The sequence below is a fragment of the Gossypium hirsutum genome, chromosome D11 (assembly GCF_007990345.1).
Source record: "Gossypium hirsutum isolate 1008001.06 chromosome D11, Gossypium_hirsutum_v2.1, whole genome shotgun sequence".
Lineage (NCBI taxonomy): Eukaryota > Viridiplantae > Streptophyta > Magnoliopsida > Malvales > Malvaceae > Gossypium > Gossypium hirsutum.
Window position 1 is genome coordinate 28389485 of NC_053447.1, and position 13926 is coordinate 28403410.

The 13926-nt window shown below is 34.9% G+C and overlaps 3 protein-coding genes across 4 annotated transcripts; 2 read left to right on the forward strand and 1 right to left on the reverse strand.

Moving 5' to 3' along the window:
- Positions 1–794: 794 nt before the first annotated feature.
- On the forward strand, positions 795–6190 carry LOC107913283 (uncharacterized). 2 transcript variants are annotated; one of them, XM_016841825.2, is made up of 6 exons: positions 970–1344; positions 1436–2001; positions 2452–2916; positions 3015–4070; positions 4450–4633; positions 5079–6190. In XM_016841825.2, the coding sequence occupies exons 1-6, from the start codon at positions 1305–1307 to the stop codon at positions 6053–6055; spliced, it is 3288 nt and encodes a 1095-aa protein (XP_016697314.2). In that variant the 5' UTR covers positions 970–1304; the 3' UTR covers positions 6056–6190. The 2 variants fall into 2 exon arrangements, with proteins under 2 accessions (XP_016697313.2, XP_016697314.2); XM_016841824.2 differs by having other exon boundaries at positions 795–2001.
- Positions 6191–9465: 3275 nt separating this feature from the next.
- LOC107913284 (mitochondrial outer membrane protein porin 2) lies at positions 9466–11819 on the forward strand. The gene is made up of 6 exons (XM_016841826.2): positions 9466–9659; positions 9787–9854; positions 10553–10663; positions 10744–10830; positions 10926–11134; positions 11231–11819. The coding sequence occupies exons 1-6, from the start codon at positions 9611–9613 to the stop codon at positions 11535–11537; spliced, it is 831 nt and encodes a 276-aa protein (XP_016697315.2). The 5' UTR covers positions 9466–9610; the 3' UTR covers positions 11538–11819.
- Positions 11820–12347: 528 nt separating this feature from the next.
- LOC107913285 (60S ribosomal protein L26-1) lies at positions 12348–13077 on the reverse strand. Its single transcript, XM_016841827.2, has one exon. The coding sequence runs from the start codon at positions 12960–12962 to the stop codon at positions 12522–12524; it is 441 nt and encodes a 146-aa protein (XP_016697316.1). The 5' UTR covers positions 12963–13077; the 3' UTR covers positions 12348–12521.
- Between the last annotated feature and the right edge of the window lie 849 nt (positions 13078–13926).

Here is a 13926-nt window from a genome sequence, read left to right on the forward strand (position 1 = left end):
TTTTGAGATCTACGCGCTAGCAAACCGTCAAAGGTGGTTTGCCAAATTTTTCGTCGAAAAAGATCCTTTTTTGCCCCTAAATTTTAATTTTTTCGGTTTAAAATTGAATTTTGAAACATTCAAATCGTTATTTTCCTCATTTATTTGAAGTAAACACCGGATCTTTTTTTACAGAATTATCTTATATCATCCTGTTATAGGTATAAGTCAGCTCATTCCACTTTTGAGAAGTTCCCTAAAATTTTCCATTTTATTCAATTTAGTCCCTAAAACCTAAATAGTCATATTTTCAAATCTAAGCTTCATTTTTCAATTAAAATTCAATTTCATCCTTCCATAACATTCAAATATTCTTAAATACAAAAATTTCGTGCTAATTTTGAAATAATTACACTTTAGTCCCTATACTCGTAACTAACAAATTATACTTTACAAATTAGTCCCTATTCATCTCTAAGCAGTTTTCCAACGCGTAGATCTCTAAAATTTATTCGAAATAAAAAAAATTTGTCTCAATCGGACAACCGAGCCAAAAGTTATGGCCTTTCAAAGTTTTCCAAGCTAAAAACACATTGCTCATGCCACGTCAGCAAATCGCGTCCTAGAGGGCGCGATTTTCTTCCACGTCAGCAAATCGTGCTGACGTGGACGCGATTTCCTGTGCGTACCCTGACATCGTGCTGACGTGGACGCGATTTCGCGGAAAATGGCCCATTCCAGTAAATAATTAAAAAACCAGCCCATTTCGGTAAATTTTGAAAAAAACGGCCTTTTTTGGTTATTTGCCCAATAAAATCACCCTAATAATTCCTAAAATAATTCTTTTACAGCCAAGCAGGCCCAACCCAAACTCTACGATTCATCGTCCCCAAAAATAAAAAATTGAACGGTTTCTTCATTTCCCCCCATTTTTGTTTTTCAAACTCTCCCGATCTTATCCCGAAGAGGGGGGAAAGTAAAGCTATGGAGAAAAGGCTCCGCTCCTCCCTCAAATCCTCTGCCGAGGACTTCCTCTCACACGCCGTCAAACTATCCCTTAAATCTTCAAAACCAGCTCTCAAAACTCTCGTCCACACCATTCCTCCTTCTTCCCCTCTCTCATCCACTCTCCCGCCTTGTCTTCACCTCTCTATCTCCAACTCAATTCTCTCCTTCCAAAACGGACCAACCCACCCTGAAGCTGACTCCTCCCGTTCCCCGCCCGCCAAACGCTCCCGCCGCTCGACTCGAAGCTCCAACCCTGAAGACAACCAACCAAACAACAATAGCGAAACCCTCCGCGTTCTCGTTTATATCACCGGCTTATGCGTTTCGCATCCCCGGAACACGTTTCAACACTCCGAGGTAATCTCATCCATCCGTTCCTTGCACGATAGCATCATCCTTTTCGAGTCGGATCCGGGTTTATCTTACGAAATAGCGTGTTTATGTGAAGATTGGTGGAAACAGAACTTACCAGAAAAGGAAACCCTCATTTCGCAAACGTTGCCCTTTTTGCTCTCGAAGTCGTTAACTTTGAAGAAAAAAGTGGATGTTCACAAAGTTTATTCGCTCCGCGAGGCCTTCAATTCCTTCGATTTTGAAGACGAAAGCATCGAAGATCTGAAGCTGTTATTAATCCGATGTGTCATCGAGCCTTTGTATTTGAAATCGGATGAAGGAAAGAGATTCGTGGCGTTTACATTTGGGTTAAGTTTGCAGTTTTTGAAGGAATGCTTGGCGATGATTAAAGCACAGATTCCGTTTGGTAGGAAATCCATGTTGGAAGCTTACGGGGAGATCGTGTTTAAGGGATGGAAAGGGGTTGAAGGAGAATTGAAAAGGGAAATTGAAGACGGGTTCTTGATGGGTTTAGTTGAAGGAGCCATACATGCAAGATCGAAAGGTTTGGGAAGTAGTATTAGAAGGGTTTTAGGCGGCTTTATTAATCAGAGAACAGTTGATGGAGTTGAGAAGTTGCTTTTTAGACTAGCTGAGCCTGTGATTTTCCGTTCTTTACAGGCAGGTGATCCTAGTGCTTTTTTTTTTAAATGCTTTGTTGACTGATTTTGTGTTCATATATTGTGGATACAACATTAATATGGCATTTTCTTAGTTTCTTTTTTTTTTTGTTGAAAGAATCAGAGAGACTGAAAAAGGAAGTTTGGTTAAGAAAGCAAATAAGCTCTTTTGAAGAATGTAGAATCAAAGTTTTGATTCTAAGAAATAAGCTACTTGAATTTTCCCCCCTCAAATAAAATAGTTCTGTTTAAATTGGGGTTATATTTAGTTACACTTTGCAAATATTCTTGCCACAAGTTTCATGGAGGCAAAAACCTTTTTGGATCAGATATCTTTGCCCTGTCAACTAGGATAACTTCTGGTTTGTAACTTAGCATGTTTCTAGTCTGGTATTGGGTTTGGGTGTTTTGGATGACATCTATTTAATCGAGCTGCGTGGTCCTTGAACAGGTTGCAAATTCAAATGTTCGCCAAAATGCATTGCATTTACTTCTAGACTTGTTCCCTTTTGAAGACCCTGATGCCACTAAAGAGGCTAAAGATACATTGCTGGATAGACAGTTTTTTTTGTTGGAGAGATTGATCATGGATGATTGTCCTGACGTGAGAGTTATTGCTGTAGAAGGTTGCTTTCGCATTCTCCATTTGTTTTGGGAAGTTATTCCTCCACCTACCATTACAAAGATGATCACAAAAATTTTTGATGAAATGGCATTTGACGCTTGCCATGAAGTTAGGCTTTCCACATTGAATGGCATTATCTATTTGCTTGGCAATCCACAGTCTCATGAAATTCTTAAAGTGCTTCTGCCAAGACTGGGGCATCTTATGTTAGATAATGTTCTTTCAGTAAGAGTTGCTATGGTAGATCTCCTTCTTCTTTTAAAGGACATTCGAACTTTCCAATTTAATAAGGTATAAAGTACATTTCACATCTAATTTTGCATCAGCAGTGCTTTAATTCCTTTCTCTTAGGGTGGGTGTTGATGTTGTTCATTTTTCTATTTTTGAAGGTGATTGGTTTAGAAGTCTTGTTGCATAAACTTGCAAGTGACCAATCTCCGGTTGCTCAGAAAATTGTAAGACTGCTTATGCCATCATACTTTCCTGCAAGACTAGACGTTGAGGAGGCATGCGATCGCTGTGTCACACTAATGAAACGGTCTCCGCTAGCTGGAGCTAGGTTTTGTGAGTTTGCTTTATCAGAAGGAGCATCTCCTAAATCTATGATGGAACTTGTCAAGGTTTTCATCAGCTTACTGTTGTCAAATGCTAAACTTGAAGAACCGGTGGTTGAGGGTTTACTGGTTGCATCAGCCAACCTTTGCAGGAGCCTAGCAAATGAGCGAAATCAGCAGGATGCCCTTAAAGAGTTGTTTTCTAATGAAAGCGTTAAGCGTTTATTAGCTGTTGCATCGACTGCTCATGCTAGGTCTACTGTTTTTGACATGTTATCCACCACTGCTTCAGATGATGTAGCTGGGCTCCTTGGAGATTGTATGAGCCTAATCACTGATTGTAGTGATTTATCCGAAAATTTGGAAAAACAGGCTGAAGTGAGGTCTGCCCACAAATTATTGATATCATGTGATGCCTTTGATAATATGTTTGAGGCTCTAACAAGGCTCTTGCAAAAAACTGCCTATCGTTGCCATATTAAATTTGACACAGAAGCACCAAAACAGAATGTTTCTCCTGCAAAAAGAAAGAAATCAAAGTCTTCATCAAAAACTTCTGTTAAATGGAAACATGTTGGAGGAAAAAAGTCATCCAATTTCAAGGATGATTATTCAGTTGCTATTGGAGTATCGTGGCAGATAAAAGATATGCTTTCTTCTGAGGATGCTCGGAAAGCTATGATGGCTTCTCAAGCTTTGGAACTGCCATTCCTAGCTTTAAAGGTTATCTCTGAGGCCAGCATTGTCCAATGTGAGTATTATGAGTATATGGACCCATATCCAGTGTTGGCATATACAGCTCTTGCTCTGCGGATGGCTGTTCAAAATGCTACCACTGAATCTGGTACAAAGAAGGATGATCGGATCAACTCCTCAGGTTTAATTTCAAAGGCAAGTTACGGTGTTGACTTTTCTTTAACTTCAATGCTCATTTCAAAATTCCTTTCTCTTTGCTTTACAGAGTTATAGCTGGTGATTTGCTCTTATTTTAATTCTTCCTACAGTAGGATTTGTCAAATCTTAAATGAACTAGAGGATTCCTTTGCATTGTGTATTTGTGTTGGTTTTTGTAAATCAGGCTACATTGTTATGGTTTTGACCTGGTTGAAGTTTGTTACTAGGATTAAATATTTGGACCTGCTACCACCTGTTTCTCTTTGATATTTAATGCTATAAATATCTTATACATAAAAAATATATATTATGGTTCTAAGTAAATTAATGTCACTGATGGGCTGAGTGCTTATCTTTTTCGTTAAACTTCTGACAGGCAATGCTAGACCAGGTATTGGATCACCTACTTGATTGTACAGATAAGCTGTTTGAGGCAGGTGACTCGGAAAAGAATGGTAAATCACTTCAAAAATCTAAGCAGGACAACAGCAAGAGCGCCACACGTCTTGGGCAGAAACGGAGAGAACCTCAAATAGATGCCTCTAGCTCTAATAACGATGGTAAGAGATTGGGAAGAATGCATGTGGACATGTTATCCAAAGTTAGATGCATAAGCATTCATATCAAAGTATTTAGTGTGGATATAGAGAGAAGTGCTTTTAGTAATGAGTTTATACGTTCCTAAAATCTAAATGATTATAATCCATTTGGGAATTTGTATATGTAGCGGTGGGTTTAGGCTTAGATTTAGAAATAAGTATATTGCTTGAAAATCCACTAGTATTAACGCCTATTTCTGGACTAGGAGAGACGCCTAACACAAAAATCTAGATTAGGAGTGATCTGTTGTATTAACTTCCATTTCTAAAGGCGTCGTTGTGGTTCCTTTGTTTGTCAAGTTGTTTGAATTCTCATGCAAGCTTTTTATGACTTTTTTATAAAGAAAATGGCTGTAAAAATAATAGGTTATGACTGAATGCATTGGTTTTGTTTATATTCATGTAGGATCTGCCTACACCAAACAAAAACAGACATCAAAGAAGGTGAAGATGTTCACAACAGTTCTCAAGTTCGTCATTGATTCTATTGCAATGGGTTTTGCTTCTCGTAACCATACCAGGTGCTTGAGGTTTACATCATCATACGTTCAATATATCATCTCTTGCTTAAGGCAACTATCTAAAGATAAATCCCCGTTGAAGGAAGAGAAATCAAAGGAATGCTTTATGTGTGTGAAGAGCTCTTTCAGCTATGCATTTAAGTTACTGAATCTAGTCCATAATGCTGCCACTGAAGCTTCACCTGCACCAGTGGAGTCCTTTTATCTAGCCAATGATTTGCTTGATCTGATCATCTCAGGTGAATTGTTTTGGGGTTCTACTTATGCTGCACAACTTGTTGCAGCTGCAAAGCCTTGGCTCCCTGATTTGATTCTGGCACTAGGTTCTACAAGCATGCATGAGCAGAGCATAGAGAGACCATATTTGACTGCATTGGATCACATTAAGCTCCATTTTCCGTCATGGCCCCTAATTTTGGCAAAGATCGAGCTTGCTGAAATGAGTGAACATGATGATCTGGAAGAGGATGATAGAGTTTCTGAACCAGAATTCACCGAGTTCAAGAAACTCATGGGAAATATCATTTCATTGTTAAAGGGAAATCGCAGCATACTGGATGCAGTTGGCGTTATCTTCTTGGCAACCTCAGTTGTAGGGCTAGAAAGGAAGGACTTCGGTCTGCTACTTGGACTGCTAAACTTTATTTGTCTGAAGTTGATTGGACAAGAAGACCGCGAATGGCGTGGGCTTGACATGATGCTGGTTTCTCTGCCGGACATGTATCCTCGTATTGAGCGAGAGATCGAAGAACAAGATGAAGAAGATGAAAGCCATGATAGGTTAACTAACGCCAGAGCATTGCTTGAACCTGTTTGGTTCTATCATGTTTATGAAACTCAAAGGTTTTCAGAGGTCGAATAATAGATGAAATACATATTAATGTCTCTTGGTAATAAGGGCAGCTTTTGAAAATTTTAGAATTTTATTGAAGAGTGCCTTTATTAAGTTTTAAAATTAATTAATATACTATTTATAATAATATTATATTAAACATTATATTTGGAATTAGATTGATGATCGAATCATTGATTTTTGATTCGATTATCATTTCAATTTCAATTAAATAAATTATTAAAAAAATTATAAAAATAAGAAAATTATAGAATCAATTCTTTTTTTTTTATTTCGATTTAATTGGTTTAGGGTAATTTATTTTAAAATCGGTTCATTCTTTTGTTTGATCAATATATCCATCACATAGTTAATGAAAGATTAAAAATTTTGAGTATGATCTAAACTATGACATGTAGTTATCTTGTATAGTAATATATATATATATAGATATGAAAAGAATGAAACATAAGATAATCTTTTAATTTACTTGTAGAATTCAAAAAATTGCATTTTGAGTATGCCAAATAGTAAGTTACCAACAATAAGAAATATTTTAAATGTAGAAGATATTGAAATGTGCAACATAATTAAGATTTTAAGATATTATAAATATTTAGGTAGTGATTAGAAAATTATTTAATAATTGGATTTGGGTGTAATTATTTGTATGTCTTAGGGAAGGAGAAAATTAGAGTAATTACATAAGTAATTACACCTAATTCAATTTTTAAAACATATTATTTTTATACAATTTGTAAAAATTATATTATAAGCATGGGCATGTACGAGCGTTTGAGATGTTTATAACTAAAAAAAAAAACTTATATTATAAATCCTAGAAAGTATATTATGAAAATAATTTGTATATTTTATAAAGTTATGAAAAAAATATTATTTAAATCCTAATTCTTTTAAAATTTATGACAACAAAATCTATTATAAAAAATTAATTTACATGTTATAAAAGTATTATAATATATTTATTTATAAAAATTTATGGCAAAGAAGTATTGACATATTTTATTTATGTGTCAATGTTATATATTATAAAAATAATATACTTATTCATAAAAAATTGTTATAATTTTTTTATCATAATCTATTTGTAAAAACTAACTTTTTAAAGTTATGACAAAAATGTGAGAATTACTATGAAAATTTTAGACAATTCATAAAATTTTTTTTATAAATATTATATTATTTTTAATATTATAAAATTGAATATAATCTAGTATAAATTTTTTTTTCTAAAATTAAGTTTATATAAGTTTTTATAATTGAAGCTACAGATTATTTGTTATTTAGACTGTGAACTCAAATATTATAAGGTCGATGTTAATTGTGTAAATAGAAAAGATTTTCTTGTACTACACCATGGAGTATTATACCATTTAAAAGAATGGTGTCACACACAAACACCACAACTCATAAACTCTTTAATTTAAGATATTAAAGGTTTCAAAATGTAGTTGAGAAAACATTTGTTATTTAAAAAAAATATTTCTCATATCAACATCACTTTAGTATAACATAAAAAATCAAGATTAGATTGTTTCAACATGTTGCATATTTCATAACTTCAATCATAGGTTGAATTGAGATGATCTGATACGAGTCACAAAGGCCCAACCCAAGCTCAAGAACGTGATGGGCTCAAATTACCACAAGGCCCAATAACGAGGTCAAAGGCCAGACAAATGCGTTCCAAACTAAATGGGACCATTCAGGAATTTGTTAGCAAGGTCTTAGATGCGTACACGAAAGAAAGAGAAAATCAAGATTCACTTCCTTGTTTTCAAGAAAATCAAGAAACCGAATCTTGGCCCAATTTTGCTGTTTGGAGCGATTTCAAGAATCAAGAAAATCAAGATTTCAAATCTTGGAAATCTTGGTCCAAGAAACCGAATCTTGCAGCCAAAGTGCATTGGATCTCCGTTACGAGCATCAACGAACCAATTTCGGTAGGAGATGAACTACAAGCCCAAGTTCTTGAAGGTAAGGCCCAATAAGATGATTCCAAGCCCAACCAAGAAGTCAAACCATACTTAGTTGAAAATCAGACCAAATTGTTAAAGTGGCCCAATTTGTAAAAATTTTAATTGTTTAAATATCTAAGTTTAATTTTTTGACTTTAGGATTATTATATGTAAAAATTCGGCCCAAGCAGCCCATTAAAATGCCTTGGCCGAATTTCCTCTTAATTTATTAATTAGGTCTTTTTTTTAAGTTTTCCTAATGAGATTAGGAAATAGATAGAAGGCCTATTAATAGGCATGGCCTGCCACCTTATTGAACACATTACAATTACATAGAAAATTTCAAATTTGCTTTTAGTGAAAATTCTCTTTGAGTTCTCCAAGAGTTTTCTCTTGAGTTTTCTTTAGAAGTAGTTTTAACAATCTTTTTGATTGTGGGAGCCATCTTCAGCCTTCTTCTTGCCATTGTTCTTCATTGGAGGGGAGATTAGAGTCATTTGAAGGGAGTTGTGAAATCTTTCTCGATTTCAAGGCTTCTTAGGACTTTATTCATCTTTCTTGCTGTTTGTCATTCTTTAATTGTTTTTATTTTTGCTGATTTGTGGGTTAACTTAATTTAATTGTTCTTGTTGTGTTTCAGCCATTCCCAAATTTCAAGATCTGTCTTTATAACATTCTTTGGCATCAAGAAACGTCCGTCAATCATATTTTTCCAGATTTCTTGCCGTCCAAGTATTCTATTTTCCTATTCAGATTTGGGTTTCTTGATCCGTTGAGTTTAACTTGCTGTTTTGGGTTCTCCTTGTCAGATTCGGCTTGGAGAGTCGTTCGTGCAATTTAGATCTCGTTTCTTCCAAGAAACCATATTAATACGTGTTCTAATTATTAGCTGATTCTTTCTTGTTTTGTGCGCTCCATTATAGATCTATTGCTGCTAAGATTTAATTTTCTGTTTCGTTTCAGATCCAAGCGTCTAACATTTTCGTAGGAGTTTCTCGTGACTTGACAACTCGATCTTAATCTTCGCGCAACCCTCTATCATGATCTATACTTCAAAGAGTAAATAGAAGAAGAAAATATTAATAATATTAATTATGAATATTCAAAGTCAAATGATAATAAACTTGGTTAAGTACTAACAGATAATGATAATGAGCATATGTGAATATTAAAGAGAAAATAACCCAATAAATATGCACTAAAACAATTAAAAAAATTACATATGATGTTTAACTGTATTATCAACTACTTTTTTAGACTAATATGGTGTGTAATTACAAATTATATTATCAAATATGAAATAAGAAATTTAAAGAAATTGTCAACTTTATTTAAGTATAGCTTTGGGTGTTACTTTATATTATATTGGATTTTATCTAATCATGTGTTTTATTTGTTTGATTATTTTAATAATTATAATTATATTTTTTTTGCAAAAGTCAATAAAATCAACGGTGGACAACACGCCAACCCTGAAAGGATCGCATTCGCACCTAATAATCACATAATCTTTTTTTTTTTCAAAAAAAGTTTGTCCAGTGCGATTCTGTTTAACCAAAATTGATTCTTTCTCTCCCAATTTGTGAGATCTTTTTCTTTGGCAGTGATGAGTAAGGGACCGGGACTGTTCGTCGATATCGGCAAGAGAGCCAAAGGTAACCAAATCCTCTTATCTTCTTCGTTCTCCACCTACGATCTTTTTCTTTATCGACTTTGGAATTTCTCCTTTTGCGTTTACTTATATCGGTTTATCTTTTCTCTCTTCTCCTTTTGAATGCTTAGATCTCTTGACCAAAGATTATACGTCGGATCAGAAGTTCACGGTTTCCACTTATACTGGCGCTGGAGTGGTATGCCAACGTCATTTCTTTTATTTGAATTTAAACAATGATTATATAGTCTGGATAGGTTATTCTTGGATGATATGCCGCTTTGCTTGCTTAGATCTTTTATCAACTGAATTTTGCTGTCGATTGAATAAGGTGCTCAGATGAATGCAAATATTAAAAAAAAATTGTGGTTTTTAGCAGATTTCTGTCTCACTTGTTTAAATTGCTTTAAATATTGAAAAGGAAATGAGAAAATGTAGAGGCATTTGAGAAGTTTAAGGTTCTTGTTTTTTCCTCCTGTTTGGTTTTTTTACCCATTTAAAAGAAATATTTGTCTTTGAGGTGATTTCCCCGAATTTCTCATGGACCAGCATTATCTTTGAATTCCAAGATTTGATACTGGTTGTTGCTCTGAATTTATGCACATTTTGTATTTGATCTCAAGGTATTGTTGGGTGAAATTGATGTTATGTCTGACCAGTTGTTATGCTTTGAAAGGAACTAAGAGGCCGTTTAATCTTGTGCTATGCTTTTCTACTTCTCTAGGTTTTTTTTTTTTTATGAGCTGCTTGATGTATCTGCTGAACCTTAATGTATTTTAGTTAACTTGGATCCTCGTGTTCTGACTTTGATGAAACCATTAGAGGATATCGAGATTCTCTTAAACCAAAACATTCCACTGGTATTTATTGGCTAATTTCCTTTTTCCTTCAATTCAGGCCATCACATCAACTTCTCTAAAGAAAGGAGGACTTTCTACTGGGGATGTTGCTGCACTATACAAGTACAAGAACACTCAATTTGATGTCAAAGTCGATACCGACTCTAATGTAGGTTCTTACGTCCTTGGTCTGTAAACTATTTGCCTAGTTCAGCCGAGAATCTCACAATTTTTACATTGTTTGGACAGATCTCGACGACGATGACATTCACTGATATTCTTCCCTCCACTAAGACTATTGCGTCATTCAAAGTGCCTGATTATAACGCTGGCAAGGTAGGAAGTTACCTCTTATAAGCAGAAATGTTTCTCAGGATAATGAGTTTTGATGTTTGAAAATTGGAAGTTTCTATCTGCTATCTATTTTGCAGCTGGAGGTTCAGTATTTTCATCACCATGCAACCTTCACAACAACTATTGCTCTGTACAAGACGCCAGTTGTTGATGCCACAGCAACAATTGGTACACCCTCTATTGCTTTTGGAGCAGAGGCAGGTTATGATCCTACCAAAGGCAATTTTACAAAGTACACTGCTGGTATTAGTGTGACAAAACCAGATTCATGCGCTTCCATAATTCTGTAAGCTTTTATAAACTAAACCATGAATCGAATAGAAAGTAAGCACTTTCTAATCTTTTGGCACTAATTCCTTCCTCTTTTTTTTTTTACATCCAGAGGAGACAAGGGAGACAGCATAAAAGCATCTTATGTGCATTATCTGGACAACCTGAAGAAGAGCGCTGCCGTGGGCGAGATCCGCAGAAAGTTTTCAACAAATGAGAACACGTTCACTGTTGGAGGGGCTTACGCTGTTGATCATCTCACACTGATTAAAGCTAAGCTCAACAATCATGGGAGGCTTGGAGCATTGCTGCAGCATGAAGTCATACCGAAGTCATTGTTGACAGTCTCTGGTGAGCTTGACACCAAGTCCTTGGACAAAAGTCCTCGCTTAGGATTGGCCTTTGCTCTGAAACCCTAATCAATTATTTGCAACCCAATGATGCTTTTACAGATTTGATTACGATTTTTTTTTTGTGGTGATTTAAAATGGGGGTGTCAATAAGTTGCTCCACAGACGATTAATATTCATTTCTAGGTTCGCATTTCCTGTGGATGGATGATTGATACTTTTGGCTTTCAATGATTCACATGTTGAAGTTTTGATCCGATTTGAGCCATTTTGACATTGGCACATTTATGCCTCCTTGTATTGAGTATTTCTTTGATTTGGTAAATGCTTTATAACTGCCTTGATTTGTTACCTTTGAGTGATCTACAAAAGCTTATTTGTTCCAGTTGCCTTCCAAGTTCCTCCATACACAGTCCCCTTAAGCTTACCGGCTACTGCCTCGACCAAAAGAAATGGTGGATTTCGAGTTTCAAGCTCGGCTTTTCTTCAAGTGGTATCATCCCAATCTCATGGACAAATGGATTATCAATGAACACCCAATCTAATGTCGTTTTGGATGCAAATGAACCATTTGAATCCCTATCCCAATGGAATGTCAATGCTTTTCAAGAGAAACAGCTCAACTCTGCATATCCATATCACAAGCCATTGAATGGATGGTAGGTAGTGATGTAGCATTTCAAAGAAACCACTCAATTTGGTGTAGTTTTTGAATAAAATGATTGATAAACAATACAAAAGCATAATGAAGACCAAAAATAGAATCTTTATTGCATTAGTTTCAGACAATGTTTAAACGTAGCAGATTCTTTGCACAGCCATTTCCATGTATTTAACATTATAAGTTCCATGCCTACGAATTTAATCATGCAACCAAAATAAAATGAAAACAAAAATTGCAATATATAATAGCATTATCAAAGTCTACAAAATCCCAGATTCCTCATCCAATAACATGAAGATAAATACTATGAAAAATGATGTCCAATAGTTGCAAACTCCGTAAATTGTAACATAACAAAGCATATCATAGCAATGAAAAACAAGACAACCTTAATCGACACTCTGCATGATATCCTCGGCAGAGAACTTAGTACCCTTATCCTTATCAGCAGCAGCCCGTCCCTTAGCCTTACGGTCCAACAACGACTTCCGGTCCTTGTCCAGCCTCAGCTTGGTAATGACAACCTTGGATGGGTTAATCCCAACGTTGACGGTCGAACCATTAACTTTCTCGCGGGTGATGCGCTCGATGTGGATTACCCATTTGCGACGGTAGACTTGAACAACTTTCCCTTCCCGGCCTTTGTAAGTCCCACGAACCAGTTGGACCTCGTCGTCCTTGCGCACCGGCATGGACCGGACGTTGTACTTGGACCTCAAATCGGATGAGAGTGGGGCGCTCATCAACACACGGCGGACCGACGAGGGTGCCGTGAAATGGGCCTTGCGGCTCTTGCGGCGAGAGGAGGAGACTCGTGGGTTGTACTTCATTTTTTGCTGTGGGGAAAGGGGCTTGAATCCTCTTCGACTCGGCGACGGCCAACCTAGAGTTTGAGAAGTAGGGTATTGAGAGAATATATGGTGGAAACTAGGGTAAATTTAGGATTTGTTGGGCTTTAGGACTATTTTTCTAGGCCTTTTTGTGGGTTGTGGCCTAACTTGGATTTGGATTTTCTTTTTCCCTCTCCTATCTGATTAAGATTTTTTAAACCTAATTTCGGTTTTGATATTTAATATATTTATGGTTTTTTTAAATTTTATTAATTCATTCAAAGCTATTAGATATTTATTTTTGAATATATTAAAAAAACTAATAATTTATTAGCTTAGGTTCCATTTGATAGATGTTGGAAATTTTAAGTATTAAAGTAAATTAATTTTTTGAATATATTACTTAAAATTAAACATCATATGTAATCTATCAACAAGTATTTTGTATAGTGATAATTGATAAGACATATTGCATTCTTAAATGGAGAACGTAAGTTTAAACTTTATAAACAATATTATTAGAGGAGACAATATTAAATCTCGAGCATAAATAATAGAACGAACGTAAAATATACAAAAATATAATAATATATAATTAAATATACATAAGAAATATTTGAAATAAAATATATTATCAAATAATACGCATTATAAATCTAAAAGAAATATTATATTGAGAGTAATTGATGGTTTATGTTTCAATGAAAGTTTTTTTTTTTGGGATAAATGAGAATGAAAAAGTAGACGTTAAGTAAACTTAAAGATTTTAAATGATAATATAGTCTTGAAATGGTAAAAGAATATATGTCTTATTTACTTATTATTTTTAATATTTTAAATTAAAAAATATTATGTAATTTTTATTATAGATGATTTAATATGACAAATGTATTGACCTTTGAGTTGAAATAAGTTTAAAACTAGCATTAATTTAAAGCTTAGATTTGTACAATCCTTTCCTCCC